Consider the following 21,849-nt stretch of genomic DNA (forward strand, 5'->3'; position numbering starts at 1 on the left):
CGGCTCAGCTCAGCTCAGCATTTAAATTTATTTATATGAAAACGAAAATTGTATAAATTATTTTTAGCACAATTCAAAAACTATAAAATAATGTAAATAAACGAAATAAACTTTTTATTTATTGGAAACTCAACTGTTAATATAAAATAAACAAAATTAAATGGAAAAGCAATGTTTGATTTTATTTTGTATCAAAACAAAAACAATTAAACAATTGCTGATGTATAAAATTATTAAATGTGTCTGTATATGGCATGAGTATGTATTAGTTGTGAAAATACCCATATGTAAATAAATACACTTTCAAATGTACAACACTTATGCGCGCCTAAATAAAATATAACAATCAAGGATATAAAATACGTCTTTGGCAGCCATGACGGCTGTTGATATGTGTAAAATGATCAAAACCGATCCAAACAAAAGCACAAGCGTAAACAAACGAAACTATAGACAAGAGTCGTACACAAAAAATACACAATACGAATGCGAATGCGAATGCGAACACAAGAAGAGGAAACAGTGCTGCCAAATTATCAATGCAAGGGTAAATATTAATAGTAAAAATTTGCTAATCGTTTATATTGTTTTTCTTTTCATTCCGTTAATTTTCTGTATTCTGTATTTTACTTATACTTATGCCATTAAATTTCGCGCCATTCATAATCGATGCATTATACACAAAATTAAACAATTTTATTGCCGATTCATACACAAAAACGACAAAAACGACAAGAACGACGTACACTACGAATAATATTACGGCCACTAGTGACGCACTTTAAGCCCTTCGTACTGTACTTGCTGCATACGTAACTGTTTCATTAAATGTTTCACGTTTTGCTTAATGTTCTGCTGTTGCTCTTTTGCTTATTGTTAAATTGTTTTTTATGGGTTTTTGTTTTAGTTTTAGTTTTATTTAAAGGTTGCAGACGTTTACGTTTTGCTTACGCTAACATTTACGTTAAATAAACTCTGCTTACCTATTAATTAATAAAAATAGATATTAAAAAAACAATAGATATTAAAAATAAAAACAATTTTTTTCATTTGAAAGTTGTGGGTTGTCTATGTTGCAATTGACAATGTTAATACGTCACATATTAGCATATGCTTATATTATTAATGCTTATTAAACGCTTGAAAAAATGTATCTTTGGGTTTACTTAGACCATATCTGACAATGAATGCATAATAAAAGAGATCAGTAACACGAATATAGTGTATGCCATAGTGTATAGTACGTTTGAATCAATATATCGTGCAACATGTATTAAGTAATCGTATATATTCGTGTGTCATTTCACTGAATATTCTACCTTTGACCTACTTTCTGCTATTATTTCCTTCACTTAATGTTGTTCTCATCACTTTTCATCAATTTTTTCCTTTTTTTTCGAGAATTTCACTTGATGTGATTCGAATAACGTTAACATTATTGCATGCCTACAATAAAAATTTTTTATTATTCATTTTTTGTTTCTCGTATATTTTTGTTGCACTTTGTCACCTTCTGCATCAACGTCATCCCTTACGTATTACGTTTATGCGTTTAGCGCGGCGCAAGACGTTGGAAAGTCGTGCGGATTTTCCACTATTATTAAATTAAATTTTAAACTGAATTAGTGGCTTGAAATTAAAAAATCTTGCCGGTGGAGTATGCAGCAAATTTTATTTATATTCAATTAAGGCCATTTAAATATTTGCAAATTTGCAATGTTGCAAGGCATGGATCTAAAAGGTAGAAGGAGTTCACCATATAAAAATAATTCAGTGAGAAAATTCTATAATATATTTTCTTTGTTTATGAAGAAAAAAAAGAAGTTATGTTATTTCAGTTTTATACTTTTATATTGAATCAACTAGATTTGAGAGAAATGGCAGAGAACTCAAATGTTTAATTTAGTCGAAATAGCAAAGTGATAAGATTTTGAAAGGTTGAAATCGATTTTCTACACCATAAACTGAGCTTTAGTTGCTGATATAATTTAATAGTTATTCCAAACCAATAAAAGTTATGAAATATTTATGTTTAAAACAGAAGTCTTTGCGTATTCAAATACAATGTGGAATTATGTATTATATTACCAAATATTTTGTCATAATTATGTTATCAAAAAAGAAAATTAAAATATATTTATTCTAATTGAACGAGATAAAAATTTTTTAACTAACAAAAACCTGATTTATTATAAAAATCATCAATTTAATATTAATAAATTTGCTATTTTATGAATTATATAGAAGTCAAAGACAATACCTGAAAGGAGTGTCTGTATACCTAAAATGAACGAGTGTCTGTGTATTAAATATATCTTGATTAGTAAGATGAATTTCAGAACGATCATCCTTATTTTTAAATTAAATTATATAATTGTAAGGCTTGGAGGAATATAGTAAAATTATATGCTAAGATGGTACTCAATTAATACAATTAGTACATATATACTATATTATAGTTTTCTACTTTTAATTATTTTGCCCTATGTATTCTATTAATGTACAAAACTTAACAAATTATAAACAGTATAGATATTATATACAGTATACAGTATATACAGTATAAATATTGAATTTAAAATAAGTTATTATACCAACTACTTTGATACATATCTACTATTCAATTATGGAAGCTAATATGGAAACACACATATCATCATCGTTGGCTCATGATTCGCTGTTGCTATAGTCTATGTCATTTCACCATTTTCTTTGAGACAAGAATTTTCTTGGAGCTTTCATTTTGAACGATATAACGTCATCTTTGACGACAAATGATTTCGGAACACAATATGCTTATAATTTGTTTTTTTTTTGTTGCCTGGTTTCGAAAAATAATTATATAAATTCAGTATATATTACTTTCCATATATTATACTATATATATACTATATATTTCTACAGCAAAAATTGTAGGCAATTTATTGTACTATTAATATTTTCTGAATATAAAATTTATAATTTATGTTTTATTTTTACTCTATACGTACACAAATTATATATATGTATAATTCATTATATATGTACCTTTCATCAATTAACTCATATAATATAATTTTTTCAAATGTTTTAAGCTTAAACTTTATCTTTTTATTGCTACGATTTCAATACTTCCATACCAAAATCGTCTAACCTTACTATATAGTCGGTCATGAAACTTATGGCGCACAAAATGCCAATTTAGAAATCACAAATGCCTTCAATTAACATATTATTAAATCAATTATAAATTTTAAGATCGCTTAAACATTTTTGTCGCGATATATATATATATATATATGAATTATATTTAATCCTCCCAAACTTTTCAATATAATATCAAAAAATTAAGTATACGCCCCTTAACCCAAACGATGTATCAAAAGCAAGTTTTTCTTGTTTGCAACAAATTTAATAAAAAATGAAAAATAAAAAATAAAAAATAAAAAATTTTAAAATTGTACATTTGAACTTTTTAAATTTTATATCCATCGACGTCATCAAAATATCCGCGTAATTTTGGAATACGCGCACAATCGGTCGTGCACAGATGTGCATGTACCAACGATTAAAATGTAGGGGTACAGTACAGGAAGTGTTGTCGATTTTTGAAAATTTGTACATTGAAATCAATAAAATGAAACTAAAAAAATATTTATGTTAAATATACATTTTTTTTTAGTGGAGGGAATCATTTTGTTTATTTTTATTTTTATTTTTCTAATTATACTCTTAGTTTTGTTGTGTTTATTTAAGAAGAATTGGAAATAGCCGTGATATTGCTCTTTCGCTTTCAAGTGCTTAAGCGAATAAAGCCTTTTGCGACTGTAGCTTGAGTACATTTACTGAAAATCAATGCTTTCTTTCTACTACACACATGGACACATCCCACTAACAACCCTGCACTTGCTTAATGGGAAGTATTTGATGTATATTTTAATCAGATAAGTGAGGTATGCAGCAAACTGATTTTAAGTTTGTTTTTAAAATCTATTAACAAAATACATTTTAAGAATAAAGCACATAAAAAACACATAATTCGTTTAGTTTACTTAGTTACACTTAAATATTTTGATATGCGAGAACAGTTTCAAATCAGACATTGGCGGCTAAAATTCGAATGCATGTTTTTCTTGCAATTACAGCACTTTTATATTATTGCATATCCACTGATCCGCTGACTTTTTAAGTTTGCTGTTTTAATTTTGGGTTCTCGTGCTTTTCGTTTTTCTATTATTTTAAAAATATATTTTATTTTTAGATACATAACACCTCAAACGTAATTGTATTTATAACACATAATTTCTGTTGTTTTCAAAAAAAAAAAAAGATATAAAAATGACTTGCCTGTCTCAAGAGGGCAGAAAGTTTAATTAACTCACATGATATTTTTGGCCACAATGTAAATATGCATATAAAAAATGAACTTCTTTATAAATAAATATAAATTAAAATCTTAATATTGCATAAAACTCTTAATAAAATTTAACTAATCTTATATATTATTATTTATCACTTTTAATCAATATATATTAAACTAATCTGGCTGGTTTTACAACATTATAAATGCAGTTAACATTAACATATAAGTAGGTTCATATACATACTCACATATTTACATATATATATGTATACAAGATATTTTCTATCCACAAATTTAAATTAAATGAATTTTCAATAAATGGAGGATTTAGTTTCAACCGTTAAATATCCTCAAAGTTTATTCTTTAAAAGTGTTCGAAAGTGTTTAAAAACATTGTTTTCGAAGGAAACATTCTTCGAAACCTTCATTAATGAACAGTGAAAACAAAAGATTTTTAGGAGTAGAAGCAACACGACTCTCAAAACTATAATATATTCAACATACGAGTTATAATAGCTTCTCTATTATTAATTTAAATTAATATAAGCAAACAAAATCTAAAATGCATAAACTACAATTATTTTTAAAAATAATAATATTAGTATTATTAACCTTTGATAACCATTGTGATATCTCTAGACAAAGCGTATGAATAAACTTAGCAATATCCTTTTATTTAAAACTCTTTAATGTTTCATTACTTCATTCATTGATTTTCTTGAAAATCCAGAATACGAGTAAATAAAAGAAATTAAACTTTTATTCTGCATTTCACGGAATCTGCAACTGTCAGTGTCCTCTAATCCAAACTTTGGAAAGTGGCATTTACCTAGCATGTGTTGATCCAGGGATATATTGATCCAATTTAAGATCTATTTAAATTGAAAAATTTATGAGCATTTCTGCTCTTGCCCTGCATGAGATACGGTAATATATATTATCATGATAATATTCTAATAATTAAACATTCTACACTGATGTAGTTCTGACAATAACTAGTACTAATGATTATATTATCAAAGAAAACATACATAAACATATAGAAAACTAAAAAATATTATTAAAATTTCTTATAATTATGCGTAACATATATGCAAATAATAGTTAATTTCGAATACAGTTCGAATACAAATAGTAAAACCTATATTATAAATAAAGTAAAAATTAAGTTTGTTTGAAAAACTTACCTTCACATATGTATCCTTGTCCAATTAAACCCCAAAGTAAATCTGAGCAATGATGACAATACGTTGGCTTATGAAATGTCTTCTTCACAAATGTATGTCCACCATTCGCCATTTTGTGTTTTATAATTTCGACTTTCGAATATCGTTGGACCGATCGTGTTGATTAGAGCACCGATAGGACGTCGATCCACGATTTCGATTTGTTTTTTCTTTTTCGTTTTTTAATTTTTATATTATAATGTATACGATTATATAGTGAAAAGTTTCGATATATTTTATTTAATATGTGTTAAAGTTAAAGTGGGTGCTTAATGCTTAAGAATAACTTCTAAATCAAATTGGTTGTGCTGAAGCGAAACGAATGTTGGTGGAGTAATGATGGTGGTGGAGTGAACGAATGTATTGTACTGAACAGTTTATATACGTTATTTCTAGTTGTTGCTTTTGTTGTTGTTGTTGCGGATGCTGCTGCTCTTGTTGTTGTTGTTGTACTAGTAGTAGTTGTTGCTTCAATTGCTCTTCTTGTTCGATTATTGGTGAATTTTTCAATTTCTGCAATATCGGTTGTGATTGTTGTTCTTCTGTTATGTCTTGTTGGTTTTTTTGTTGATATTGTTGTTGTTTTGGTTGTTGTTTTATTATTAGATGTTTGAGTATATGATAATAATTTAGTTGCAATAAGAGTAAGAATAACTGTCGTTGCTGTTTTAATTGTTGCTGATTTTGTTGAAGTTGTTGAGGTTGCAATTTTGTTTTTTGAATTTGTTGCGGCTTTCGTCCTAATTGCTTTTGTTGTTGTTGTTGTTGCTGCTGCTGCTGCTGCTGTTGATTTCGATAATATTGATGACAAAATGGCGACGACGACAACGACGACTGCAGCATTTTCATCCATTTGTACATCCAGACATTTGGCCGGAAAGTGAGTTAAGCGTTTTTTTATTTTCTTTCCGTTCTATTTTTCTATGTTTTGCAATTTTTGTCGGTTTTTCGACGTTTTTATTTTTTATTTTTAACTTTTTTATTTTGATGTATATTATTATAGTTGTTTACTTGGTTTTGTTATAAACTTTTATATTACTAACTTGTTTACGTTTCGTTAAAATATAATAGGAATTCGATTACGATTAAATAATAATTACAATTAGCTGTATTTTTTTTTTTGTTTTTTGTATTATATATTTATTATTTGTTCTTGATGTAGTTTTGTTTTAGTTTGGATATTTTCAATGGTGTGTGGGTTTCAAATCGGTAGAATATTAATTTACAGATTATATATTAGGTACACAATTGATTATTCCTTAAGAAAATATTTCTGCAGCTATAATATTAAATTTTTTCTGCAATTATCAAAATTTCATTTAAAATATATTATATAAGAACTAATAAAAATATTTGTTGTTCAAAAAAACTATTGTGTTTCACGATTCTTCTTGGTGAAAAAATATATTAAATAACTTTTTATTAATTTTATATTATAATTAATTCGAGTGTTTTTAGAAATTTTTTTTTTTTATTATATACTGATGACAAATAAATTTTCTTTTATATCATACATATATAGACTACTTTTAAAGTTAATTTGTTTAATAATATAATTTTATGTTTAAACAATTATTAAAAACAAATAAAAACTTTTTTTTTATCTCCCTTTTTCTTTTCTGTGGTAGCTCTTTTGCTTCATTGTTGTTGTTATAATATATGGGTGCGTCTATGCACAGATATGAATATATGTATATATTTTAAGTTCACTAAAGTTCACTATTCACTATTCAATTAAAAATTTATTAAAAATTAAATTAATATATAGTAAAGTAGTAAATGCGCCAAGTAGTTTTACCAAATAATACCCAATAATAATTGATTACTTAACTAAAATAATAAAATTAAAATGTAATTAAAATGAATGGTTTAATAGGTATTTATATTTAAATTTTGATCATTTGAATTGTTTCATTGAGAACTGCATTTATTTTTATAGTCTGACCTAATGATCTTAATGAATAATGTTAAGAAAATTTTGTTATTTACAATTAATCTTTTGAAATAGTAAGCATTTACCTAATTAATTAACTAATCCTTAATAAAACAATGCATTATAACCATATAACCATAAGAAGATTATTTATTTCTTTAAAAAAATCTGGAATAGTTTATTATCAAACGTAAAGAGAACTATTATTTCCAAGACAATGTAGTAATTGACTAGGTTTAATATATTTTAAATAAGTTTTATATAAAAATAAATGGAAAAAAGACAATATAGACAAGGGACAATATAGACAAATATATTTTTTAGCTTGAGTACGCAATAGTTTTGTTACTGCAATCATCCAGAACTATTTACATGGAGTGACATAAAATTCTATGACTCATGATTTTGAGATTCTGTGTTAGCGATATCTTCTGTTATTGCATTCATTCAGAGCTATATAAATGAAGTGACATAGAAGGTTCTAACTCATGAATTCTGATATTCTGTGTTCGAGAGAACTTCTGTTATTGCACTTATTCAAAACTATTTAAATAGTGTGACCTCATACACTCAATTCTTATATTCTGTGTTGGCAAGATTTTCTGTTATTTATACCATTCAGAACAATATGAATGTAAAGTGAAACGTTTTAAATCTTTCACTTTATATGTCAAACATTTCTCTTTATAAGTTCCATTGACTTTAGTTGATTAGTACCGTATTACTCTACAAGATATTTACTATTTGAAGATCCCATTTATATAGATGCCAGATTGTAAATATAATCTTAAAATTGACATTTGTCTTTTTTTGTGTTAATGGATATAAATATATACGCACAGTCTATTCGCAGGGAATATTAAGGAAGAATAAAGTAAATTTCACATTCCTTCCCCTGAGCCTTTTTAATTATTTAGCAAACACATGTTGGATTTGTGATATTAAAATCTACCACTATTTTCAATTTTTTTATTTAACTTATTTTTAGAATTTGGTACTATTACTGAAAACCGTTCCGATCCAAAAACACATGCACGGGATATCAAACAAGTAAAATAATTTCAGCCAGAATATTTGTTGCTGTTGGCTCTACGCCGCACCCCCAAAAATAAATTTTATAAACGACACAAAGATAATAAATACTCCATGAACACTACGAAAATGTTGTACGCGATGCGTGTGAGAATGTGGCAAAATTTTCCTTATGTTTTATACATACGAAACTTTATAAATATATACAGAAAGAAATATATAGATGCGTAAATATATGTGCATTTCGGCCTTTTGCTATTAAAACGATTTTGAAAAGAGCTTACCACTCATTCTTTCGGAGCATTATAGCACGTTCCAGTCTGAGTATTTTATCCCTTTATACGCGATGAGTGTGTGCTCTCAATATCGAATATTTAAAAATTTCCCAATAATCTTTTTCCACTTAGAAAATCAAATTATAATATACCTATGTTCGAAAAAAAAACTGATATCAACAGAGTGTGAATATTTAAGGATAATAAAATGACAGGAAAGCATTTATACTTTCACAAAAATATTAGAGGAGTGAACTTTTAATGAAATGTACATATAAATATATTTAAGTTATTATTTCTACACATTTCTCTTTTATTTTTATTTGTTAACTTTATTTTAATATAAATGTTCTTATTCCTAATTCATTACTAATTATAGATTAATAGAATGAGATAGCATTTCATTAATATATTTTTATATTTTGTGTATTTAACTTATTTGTTGTGTGAACTTATTTATGGTCTTTAAGTTTAATAGAGTAATTTTGAATTTTATTTAAGAAAATTCATTATATTTTATTTAAAATAGTTTACGTGCGATTTTTTACAGCATTGCGCATTTATTTTTTCACCATACTTTCACGCACTGAGAGCAATGTACACAGGCTAAAGAGAAAGAACACTTTACAAACTTCCCGTTTAGATTTATCGAAAACTTATTATATATGGGAAGTTTTTTGTTGGGAATATAATTTATCTGAATACATATGTCTATATATGTACATGTAGATATACAGATATATATACAAATACAGAACTTTGTGTTTTTTACTTAGGTTTAACTATAAAATTCGAAGAGAGAAGCATATTATCAGCGAGTATATGCATTGAATTCTTGTTGAATGTGTTTACAAATGCTAAAATATCTATATAAGTATATATCCTTATTTTATAATAATGTTCTTTTAGAGTATTTATAATTCTTTATTGAAAGTTTACATTATTTTATGCACAGAATGCACAATAATACTCGAGGATTATGTATTTCCTTATGGTGAAGTTTTCTATCTAATGAAATTATAATTGTATATTTGAATGGAACTATCCTGAGATGCAAATTTCACTTAAATCTTAAATCAATATTGACTCTTACTATTTCACAGAAAAAACAAAAAATGAAGTAAATAGTAACGAGTTTACACCCAACCGTCAATGGAAGATGCTTAATATATATAAAATATTTAATACCAAACAAAGTTAATAACTTAAAAGCCATTAAAGTATAACATATATAAATGTTTCAAATAAATATTTTAGTACGTAATATATAGAAGTAAAATAAAATATCTTACGAAAACTTGAAAAGAGTCTGAACCATTGCTATTATTTTTATTTTTTCTACTTTCATATGAAAATTTTCTCATCCACAAAGAAGTGAGCAGAGGTTGTTGAGGTTTATACGTATTTTTTCTAAACCATTAGATTTAAAAGATAAATTTTCTAACTTCATTCTTCTTTCACAAAATAAAAACTTATCACTGAAAACACAGTGAAAAAGGACGAAATGAATATAGATTTACAAATAAGAAGAAAAATTTAAATAATTATTTTATAAGTACTCCTATAATAACATATATAATAAATATTAATTGCATAAAACTATTTCACACTCCATCGAGAGTCATTGGTTTAGGTGTTCCTTTCTTATTAATATCCTTTCTTTTATAATTCGTTGCATCCTATTTATTATAGGACGTCATCTCACAATAGAGAAAAATGTCATTTGACTTTTGCAAAACAGAGTTAAAGCTTCGTTGTTTAAAAAGTAGTATGAATACGTATTAGCCAAAAGGCACATAGCACTTGGCAATGCTAATAATTCCCATAGTTAGGATATGAGCAAGTGTGTGTGCTTTTTTGTTGTTATTACTATTGTTTTTGTTTTTGTTTTTTTCTTTGTTTTTTTAAGAACACAAATACTCATGCCTATACTACATATGCAAATATGTATTTCAAGTATTTATTTAAGGATATACGATTTAAAAATACGTAATGAAAAGGAAATAATTTTGCATGGGTTCTACTAATTGATAGTTTGATATTGATACATGAGTATTTATGTTCATGTGTTTCAAATATATAAATTATATCTATAGTATACATAATGTAAGTATATAATTTGAAATAAAAATATAAATTGCAACAAACTGTGGTTTGTGTGAAGCTGTATCGTCTCCAGTATTTGTGATATATGTATGTTTCAATTACGAGTATTAATAATTAAAGGAAGAACAATGAAAATTATTTTTAATATAATATTATAAAAATATATGTATCGCTATTGTGGAAGCTATTTCAAAAAGAAAGTGAAATCCTTTTTTAACATAAAAGAGAACACTAACACTGCTACTCTCCACTGAGAGCGATTACAACAAAAACAATTACAAAAACTAACCACATTCGTACTCGTAAATCGCAATAGATAGAGAAAAAATTTTTGACTACAACCATTTCTGCTCCCGTTGCAAATTTCAATACTTTCCCATATAAATGTTCAAAAAGCCTAAGCAATTTTTTCTTTTCTTCTTCTTTTTTTTTAATTTTGATTTCCTATAATTACTATATTTTTATTTTTGTCTTAAAAAAAAAATATTTTTAATTAATTTTATATGTTGATATATAAGTACGGATATAAGTAATTTTTTCACAAGTTTATCACTTCACACTTACACAAACCTACATTATACCTACATTTTATTCTATTTATTACATATCCAATAATATTAAGCAATTCACATTTAATTTTTAATCGGCATTTTTAAATATTTTAACGTCGTTTTGCGTGAAAAATTAATAATTTTTTTACGTACTATTTTTTTAATTCGCGAATCACACAATTTTCACACAAAAATTTTCATCTTATCTGCTTCTTTTCTATATTATGTACATGGAAATGAGAATTTTTCACATTGATATAGATATCGAAAATTTTTCATGCACAAAATTTTCCTTCCTTCGTTCACAATTTTCACACTTTTTTCCATTTGTTTTCACATATTTATGATTTTACTTAATTAACGAACACGTTATAATATTGTATTAATACACTATTTAATGTTATTTCAACTTGTGAACGTATTTTTGTTCAGTAAGTTATTAATTAGTTTATTTTTTACTTAATTTTTAGTTAAAAATTCAGCAGAAAAATATTTTATGTGTGAATTTTGTGTGTTGTTGCGAACGAACGAGAGCGTTCTGTTGAGCAGAATTCGTCTGTTGAAAACTTAAGTATATTTCGCATCTGCCCATTGGGGAGAATCGTGTTGAAATTCGGAAAGAGCGAACGATTTTCGAACAAAAAATTCCTTTCCTTTCGTTGAAGCTTTTTTCGTTATACTTTTGTTGCATGTGCCTTATGTCTGTGAGCCTCCCAATGATGAGACTTCATATCATTGAAACTAGTGCGAAACGATATGTGCAACAAAATTATGTTAATAATTAAAACATTTTTAGATCTGCCTGACTATTTCAAAAAGTTCTCATATTATCAAAATATGCCATTAATTCTATAAAAAAAAATTACTGTATCACACACAATATTTGTGTAACGACTACTACATTACTCCGTAACAGATAATATCCTAGCCTATGTGAGCAGAGAAATTGTTATCATAAGAAATGTATTACTACTTAATTGTTTCATTATTGCTTTATATATCTCTTTTCAATAATAATAAATTATTACAAAATTAATATAATAATATTACACAACTGTGTGATTCTAAACCAGAGGTCGGCAAAAATATACACAGACATTTTTGATGCGCATGGATCTGTGTATTATGAAAACACACAGCGAGAAATAAGCGTACATTTAATTATTCATATTAGATCAACAAGGTTTTTTCGATGTAATTATTGTTACAACAACAATTCACTACAAATTCTAAAAAAGTTAAGAAGAAGTTAAGAATAGAATAGTATAAAAGTATAAAGATTTTTACTGTATATCCACAGTGTTTTTTTACAAAACAAGCTCAACCATAACAACTGAAAGATCGAATTGCTGATCTCTGTTCTAAATCAAATGTTAAGAGATCTTAATTTTTTTTACATTAAAAATATTTTTACAGGAGATTTGTATAACAATATTATAACCATCGCAAATCTTGTAGGTATTATATCTATAATTTGTTCTTATCATTTTATTACATAGTATTTTATTTGTAAGGATTCAATAGTTGAGAGTCAGTTGAATTGAACAGCTTAACAGAACAAAAAGTAACAATAGAAATTCAAAAATTATGTACAAAAAAAGGCAATAACTGTACCTACAAGAATAACGATATTGCGTTCTGGACTACATGAGTTTATATGTGCAAAACTCATTTAAATGGATAATGCGATATACTTAACTAAAGTATAATAAAAATTGAAATTTTAAGAAATATAACAAAATACTACATTTAACTTCTACGATATTAATATGATAAGATACCACTGTATCGAAATCGCTAAAATCGGACTTTAGATAATGAAGTAAGTATTTGCATTTTCGTAGTAAGCAATTTTCGATATGGTGCATCATTTAATAATTATACAAATGACTTTAAATAATGGGTCAATATATTTGTGCCACAAATTCTAAATGCGTGACGATTAAAACCGTTTTATTTTTAGAAGAAAAAATAACAGCTATTAAAAATACATTTTCGATGTTTTCAAGAATTCACTTATATATGTAAAAAAACTTGATATCGTATTATTACCTAAATCCAACATAACATATTTAGCTTTCACTCGAAGTTATTTTCTTTTCATAGTAACATACTGTATGTAATAATAAATAATAGATAAGCAGACTTCCGCGAAACAGAAATATTGCCATCGAGGCAGTTGTTCTGTACCGTACTATCTAGTATAATGAACCCTACCATCTCTTTTTGCCATTGGAAAAATTTTAATGATTTCCTATTGTTTAAAATGAAATACTATATTAATATAATTAGTTTAGAATTTTTTAATAAAGATCAGAATTAAGATTACACAATAACCGAGTATTATATTTCTTACTGTTCCAACATTTTGGCATGTCTGGAAATATGGCAAGGTGATTATAATCGTTATAATATCAGAATAATATTGATATACCACATTAAAAACAATCATATGGTATGTATACTTTTTTAGGGCCCACTCAACTCAGTTATCCAGGGTAAAAATTTTTCGAAAAGTATTTAAACAAATTAATATGATTAATAAGAAACACAAGAATATAATGATTTAAAAAAAAAAACTATAAAAAAATGAAACAAGACTTTGAAAATATCTATAATATATATTTATGGAAAATGTAAATTTCTCGAATAATATAAAAGTACTTTAAAAGTGTTATAATTCAAATAAATGTATGATGAAAAATAAAATCATTTAATTCTAGCATTTGTCAATCTTTTAACGTTTTAACTTTAAACAATTGTCTTTTATTTTCAAAGTTCATATATAAATACATATCTATAGAAATGCTGATATTTTTAAATCTAATAAACTGATAAACGTTTAAAAGATAAACTACTTCTTATAGGTAATATTTGATTTTGTATACATATATATTAATAATAAGGACAACAGCAATGAATAAATCATTATGTTTTATTATGTATTATTTTAATCACTAGGCAGTGATATTCGATTTGTATTCATCTATCCAAGACCATGGTCCTCGAAGAAACCTTGTGGAGTTTCATCCTGTAAATAAATTTATTACAAATATTGTTACTGAAAAATTGTTTCAAAAAAAACTATTAAGAAAAAATTAAAAAAATCTACTTGTTTTCTTTAATAGTTTAAAGCATTACGATATCCATAAAGTATCAAGTACTATGTAGCCACATTAGTGTAAATTAAGTATTTTTAAATTGTTTATTTTTTATTAATTACTTCAAAAAAAAACCACAACCGTAAACTAATTACGAATTTCTTATTAAACAACTTATATAAAATTACAAACATTAAACTACAAACAACTAATTTACAGATTAATTAAGTCAGATTCTCCAATAGTACATACCTTAGACAAAGGACACATAAAAGCTCCAGTGCACCACACCAGTAACAACGAGAAGTTGCAGTTTATTAAGTATAGTTTGCATAAGCAGTGTGTGAAAAACGTTGACCAAATAAAAAACAACAAATAAGAGAAATATAGAGTATTAAAAGAGAAATAGAGAGCAGAGAAGTTTAAGTACAGTACAAAGTTTTGGATTATTCTTAACAAATTATACAAAAGCAAATCTGGTAAACTAAGAACAGATCACAGCAAAACCATTAATTCATTAAATCATTTCGATATTATTGGATCAAATGAAATGGTTGCAAAATACTTGAAAATAACACCGAAAAAGCAGAGTGTAGAAAAGTGGAGAGAACACTTTAACACTTTCAATTAAGACACTTCACGAAAAACAAAAAATAAAAATAAAAATAAAGACATATCATTTATGGTATATAAAAAAATAATATTTTGGGGATGCGTAAAGGACAGTTTTTTACCCACAATTATCTTTAAAGACTTCCAAGTAAAGCAAGAAATAAAAGTATAATTTTGTTGGCTTTTCAATTGTAACATTCACTTTATTATTTTTATTTATTTATTTTTTTCTTTTTTTTATTTTGAAAATTTTACATAAAAAACAATTATTAATACTAGAAGTGTAGAATTAAATATATTTATATATATTATATTATTTATAATTTTAAAGCTTAATTTATATTGCAATCTCGTACATGACAAATTATTCATAACTCGTAAATTTCGGTATATAATATATAAAAATTGTATTGCTTTACATAATTTGTGTGCTATAGAAAGTATTGTTTGCAGGAGGAATGATTGAGAAGTTTCAGTTTTACTTGTGTAAACTATATAGTGTTTAGGAAGAATAAAAAAATATTTAACAAAATCATATGATAATAAAAATATATATAAAAAATAAATTATCGAATAAACTTATACACTTTTCATATTAAAGTATGAAATTGACAGCATTGACAAGAATTTATAAAGGAATCAATAGGTATTTAGTATTGGCCTATAGGGTAACATAAATTTTGCATGAAAATTTCTTGACATAATATATCATTAATATAGAGAAGAAAGATCTTGAAAGACTGCAGATGGAAGACGGAAGAGGTAAGAAGAAATTTACACATTTAACCAAAACTTGCTAAAAACATAGTTGCAGTTTGTAAGCCATTTACCGTTACAAAGCAGAAAAACTTAATTTAAATGAAACAATAAGTCGATGCGTTGATCAATACATTATGTACAACAAAATATAATTTGTTTTTATTATCAGATATATAACACATAAACATAATAAATATTTAATATTAAGGAAAGATATAATATTTAGGAGTTTGGAAAAATTGGTAGCTTGGACCATTTATGGATGATTTAAATTTATAATAATAATAATATGTATTTCAATTTCTAATAAATATTTCAACAAAACACAGATTTATAATTATTTTTCGTAATCATTAAAAGCTTGTCACAATTCTCTAATTTAAATTATTTTTTAAGCATCATTATCAATTAATATTAACTTAAATTTGTTAAAGTTAAGTTAAGACCCTAGAAAAACAGAAATAATGCAGTACCACAAGTACTGCAAATAGAAAATAATATATAAAATTCAATAAAGAATAATTGCCTTGGACTTGAGGACGTATGAGTGACATTTTATATAATAATTGGCAAGACAAATATATCTGAATTTGGAAGTTGAAGGAAATTATACAATAATACAATAATGAGCATATATCTACAAACAATTATTTAAAAAATTGTTTAAAACTTAAACAATTAAAGATTTAATTATATCACTTGTTCCAGAACTTTGTATATAAGTATATAAAAGTATACAAGAGAATATATGCACTTAAATTACAGAAATATACTATAATTTTAATTATTTAATTATGCGATATACCTAAGCATACTCTTTGAAAATCAATTGCTCTAAGGAAGAAAGCAGGACACAATACACAATAGAATTTAATAAAATTTATTCATTATTAAATAAATAATGATACTTAAGAACTTTAATTTAATGGGCACTATTGTTGGTCTATAATTTAGAGAATATATATGCATTTAATTGCCATTGTTATTGGTTGGGAATTATAACTGAATTATAAGTCGGTGCCTAATACCATTTCCATTTTCCAACTGAATACTTTTATAAGTTTTAACTTGAAAGAATTAATTTTAATTATAGTAAATTTAATTTTGTTAGTAACAAATTGTGGCAGATTGCAGATGTATTGGTATTAATATTGCAGTAATATTTGACATATATATATATAAGAATAGAAAACGTTTGTGTTAACTTAATTTAAAGAAATATAAAATATAAATGAACAAATGAATATCCAATAAATCAAAATTAAATAAAAATAAAAATTTTGAAAAAAATATTAACTAATATTTAACGCACATTTCATCGAGTGTTCAATTTGTGTGTTTGTGTGAGAATAGAAGTTTGTGTTCTACTGAATACTTTTTAGCACAATTAAAAGAAATTTTCAGAGTAGTCCAATATCTCTTAAAGTGCCCTCAACAGCTTCATCCTAGAGTACAAAAAAACAAAGTGAGTGCTGTGCTAAAAAAGTTGTTTAATTTAAAAAAAAATTTTTTTACTTTTTTTTTTTTAATATTAGTAAGAAATATGAAAGTTAGTAATATAAATGTTATGTCTGCTGTGCGGGTGCATAAAGAAAACTTTGAAGAACTCAATTGAAGAACATTGGACAGTTAAAGTTTAAAAATACACAACGAAACAAAATGAAACAATAAACAAATGCTTCAGTTAAATGTTCATGTTTAAATGAAATATGTGATATAAATTAATTTTTACAAAGAATTTTACATGTTCTGAAATATACAACAAAATAAAATATCTTTTATTTTAAAGCGTCACATCGATTTAAGAATCAGGCTACATACATACAGCTTCTAAGCTCACGACTGCGCTGTACATTTTTGTAAGCCAAATAATATGAACATATTATATATATAGCTATAATATAGATATGTTATAAATAAATTGTACTAATTCACATACAAACAAAACAAACAAATGGTGACTTATATGTTAGGTTGAATTTATTTTGTTTTCTTATCTTTTGTCAGTGAGAAATTTTTCAAATATATATGTTATTAAATAATAATATCATTATTGAAATATAGGAAGCAATAACAGTGTAGACCATAGATCATTTCAACTGTTTTATTAAATTTTGTATAACTTCACCTATTTAGTATTAATTTAAGTAAAACTGCATAAGTCGACCTGAAGCGTAATACACCTCATATAAGCATAACTACAATATCCATCTGTTAGTATAGTGGATTTCTTTAGAAAGGGATTAACAGAAATAAACAACAAAATACATAATAGCATTGGTTTTAGCTATATTTTTAGTATACAATTTGTTGTTGCTCTCAGTGACCTTTCTTAATGAAATCGACCATAGGATGTACTCTTATTTCAAAGTAGAAAGAGTTAACCTCTTATTAAACTAAATATAAAAAGTTACTATTATTTTATAAAACAATTTTATTGCATTCAGTTATTTATAAAGTATGTATAAATTAAATGAATACCATAGTCTCTTACTGCTATTGCATAATTGAGCAATATATATTATATTATGTACACAAACGTCATTTAATTTATAAAAAAATATTTAAATATACAGTAATTAATAATTTTATATATAATTTTTGTTTTAGTTAATGTATCTGTTTTAAATAAATACCTAAGAACGCCTATTAATACAAATATAATATAAACAATCATTTAAGTAATAAATTCTAATTAATTTAGATACTCATTAAAATCCTTTTGTAGATGCGTTAACGTTGCAAAACGGGTGGGGTAAGCATTAATATAAGAAAAGGGTTATACAATGTTATAATTATTATAAAACATATAGGATTAGAATCAAAATAAAAATATGTACTATACAATAAGACTAGCTTTACATGCAAATAATACAAATTAAATGTTTCCAAAAAATTATCATGCAAAACTTAAAAATACCCTAAAAAATTATATTGCACAGTATAATAAATAACTAATTAACCATATAGGAATAATGCAGTAGCAACAAAATGTTAAAAGAAAACACATTACAATTACATAGGACGGACGCTGGTTATACATAAGACATACAAAGTGAACAAGAAGCGTTCTTACAAATGCTAACAGATTCTTTGAGTTTACGTATTTAAAAAATTATACAATAACAGCAAAATAAATTTAACAGCGCTTGTTTTTTATGGCAAGTCGAATACTGTAAAATTTTTAGTGGCAAGATTGATTGCAACATGAATTAACCTAAATATAAACTAAATTGTTACCACTGCTTCGCTGGATACATGCATTTTTACATATAAAAAAATTACACTTAACCAATTATAAAACAAAAATAAAACGTTCAAATTATTGTAGAGTATAAAAGTACTCTTCCTTCTGTTAACATTAGACAAATTTTAGTATTGGTAGTTGTAGTCGTAGTATGTAGTATGTAGCGTTAAATAAAAGTAGTTGAATTGTGTCGTTTTGTGGTAGTAGAAATTAATTCGTTTGTATGCATAATTAAAAAATAAATAAAATTAAATAAAAGTTAATATTTAAAACAATTTAACAAAATATGCAGCATACGCGTTACAATCAATCATAAATAAATAAAAACAATACACATCCATATGTATAATATATAAAACATATATATATATATATCTATACATATATATATATATGAATTTTTCTGTTATTTGGTTACTTTTTCGAAACTAAACTGTGATTAAAATAATAAACACCAAATATATTTACGCGTTTTCATTACATTTGGAAACACACGTATTTTACAAATCATACTGTTCAGCTGTACTGACCTCTTGTAATAAATCCTGTGAAGCGATTGCTTTTAAAACATTTTTCTTCGAAGTTTCTTGTATTTCACCTCCGATTAACAATTCATCTAATATAAAATAAGCTTTTTCAAAATTGAAAATAATGTCCAATTCGCAAACCTAAATTATGAAAATAAATTATTTTAAGACATTCCACATTAAAGTTCAGAACAATTGTTGATAAAATAGTAATAGTGTAAATCATTACATTAAAAAAAATTAATATACATTAACATATAATATACAACTCACGCTTCCAAAATATTTATCCAACAATTCCACGTAACGATGTATAATTTCTAACGTTAATAATTCGTTGTCATTTTGTTCAATCGCACAACAGAAATATAAACTAGCATAACTATTGAAATTTAAATATTTGAATAAGTGATTTTAACTATTTTCTATTTTATTGAATTTACCGTTTATAAACAATTTTGCAATCTTTCCACTCCAAAAATGAGCACATTTTAGGCTTTCGGGCCAGTATCGTAGTAACCAATTCACGTGTTATTTTTTTCTTCGTTTTATCAGCATATGCACCATACCATTTCTGCAATCTTAATTTGCCTTGTCGGCTAAACAATAACATGAAGAGCATCTAGAATTGGAAAATTGTGTATACATATATATTTGGAAAAATGCCCATATGCAGTAACCAGTTGTGTTGACATGTAAATATATACATATAGTTTTAGTTAGATATGAAATGCAATTATTCTACACTTACCATTTTCTCAAATTAACAGTTTATTAATATAGAAGAGTAAAAAAATTTAAAAGAAATGACTTAATTTTTATAGATATAAAAGACTCATATATCACGTATAGTAAGCAAATCCGCATTAAAAAGTATTGTCCAGCTGTCCACAGCAATGCTGCCACCTGAGTTCTAAATAAACCTATTCTCAAGAATACAAAGTATTTTTAAAAAATATTTTCTCATATGCAAAAAATAGTATTATTTTGCATTAATTTTTATTTCGATACTTATAATATAAAACTGCAACAAGTTTTTATTAGTTTTCACCAATTTTGCGTTCCTGAAAGCTAACATCAGGAGATAACAATTAGAATGCTTCACATTTTTAATTTACCACGTCAAAATCTTGCTAAAATATTTAATTGGTAAATAAAAGGGCATGAGTGCATATATTAGCCGTAATTATTTCATTCAGAGCAAGAAAAAAATAACATTAGGCCTTTTTGCTAGCTCACAAGTACGGCAAACAGCAAGCTGCTGGCCTATACTGGCACTACCTTGGTATACTGGTCGAACACATCGGCCAGTAAAAAAAAACGTTACCAACGCAATAAGTGAACTATTGTGAACCTTCATTGTAAATTCCAACAAATATTGCAATGACATGCCAAAAATCATATGTAAACAAAAATTTAAAAATCTCATAAATTTGAAAATTCTGTATTCATTTTAATTTTCAGTTTATATCAATTATTTATTTTTATACAAAATGTAATTTGCTTGTATTTTACTATTTGCCAAAACATAATACTTGACAGATGGCCAATGTCTCCCGTAACGAATATAGGCCAGCATTGCACCATATTTGCGAGCCAGCGAAAAGATCTATTAACTCTGGTTGAACGAAATTGGCAGCACTTTTAAAATATGTTGAACACTTTTGAACGAGGTAAAGTTAATCTGCATTTTTAATCTACACCGTTTACATTATACATTGGAGATTAATTTTGACGTTTCTCTTGTTGTATTTGGTTTCGCGTATTTGATAAATTTAATAAATACTTTTAAAAATTTATCATATTTTAGTTATTAATATGTACCAAACTATTATTAAAGAAATTTATTAAAAATTTACTCACTTCGGCATTTTCAAATTTTTAATGTTTGTTTTGAATAGATTTTAACAAATTACAGCTTGTTTCAATGTGTATAGCAAAGCGCATATTTCGTTTGCATAGCATTGTCTATATCATGCTCAAGCTGATAGCAGGTTACATTATTTCACCAAGCTTATAATATTTATATACGCTCTTAATTTTGCTACTGGTATCAATTGTATTCGTTTCGTGAAGAATAGTTTTGTTCCATCTGTTCACAATTGCAAATGTCAAAACTGTTCTCATGTTATTAGTCT

At 25.6% G+C, this 21,849-nt stretch overlaps 1 protein-coding gene across 2 annotated transcripts; it reads right to left on the reverse strand.

Moving 5' to 3' along the window:
• Nucleotides 1-14,185: 14,185 nt before the first annotated feature.
• On the reverse strand, nucleotides 14,186-20,613 carry LOC119680071 (AP-1 complex subunit sigma-2-like). Of its 2 annotated transcripts, XR_005252445.1 has the most exons (6): nucleotides 20,463-20,613; nucleotides 20,155-20,333; nucleotides 19,985-20,093; nucleotides 19,715-19,852; nucleotides 17,250-17,382; nucleotides 14,186-14,496 (listed from the first exon to the last, which is right to left on the reverse strand). XR_005252445.1 is itself a non-coding variant. In XM_038092707.1 (5 exons), the coding sequence occupies exons 1-5, from the start codon at nucleotides 20,463-20,465 to the stop codon at nucleotides 14,452-14,454; spliced, it is 474 nt and encodes a 157-aa protein (XP_037948635.1). In that variant the 5' UTR covers nucleotides 20,466-20,612; the 3' UTR covers nucleotides 14,193-14,451. The 2 variants fall into 2 exon arrangements, 1 of the variants encoding a protein (XP_037948635.1); XM_038092707.1 differs by lacking the exon at nucleotides 17,250-17,382 and having other exon boundaries at nucleotides 14,193-14,496; nucleotides 20,463-20,612.
• Nucleotides 20,614-21,849: the final 1,236 nt, after the last annotated feature.

Source organism: Teleopsis dalmanni, chromosome 2 (assembly GCF_002237135.1).
Source record: "Teleopsis dalmanni isolate 2A chromosome 2, ASM223713v2, whole genome shotgun sequence".
In the NCBI taxonomy this organism is placed as follows: domain Eukaryota; kingdom Metazoa; phylum Arthropoda; class Insecta; order Diptera; family Diopsidae; genus Teleopsis; species Teleopsis dalmanni.

Coding starts and splice junctions, on each gene's coding strand:
- LOC119680071 (XM_038092707.1), bottom strand. Junction 19,853..19,984: donor TGGATAAATATTTTGGAAGC/GTGAGTTGTATA, acceptor TTCATAATTTAG/GTTTGCGAATTGGACATTAT. Junction 14,497..19,714: donor CACAGGATTTATTACAAGAG/GTCAGTACAGCT, acceptor ATTTATTTACAG/GATGAAACTCCACAAGGTTT.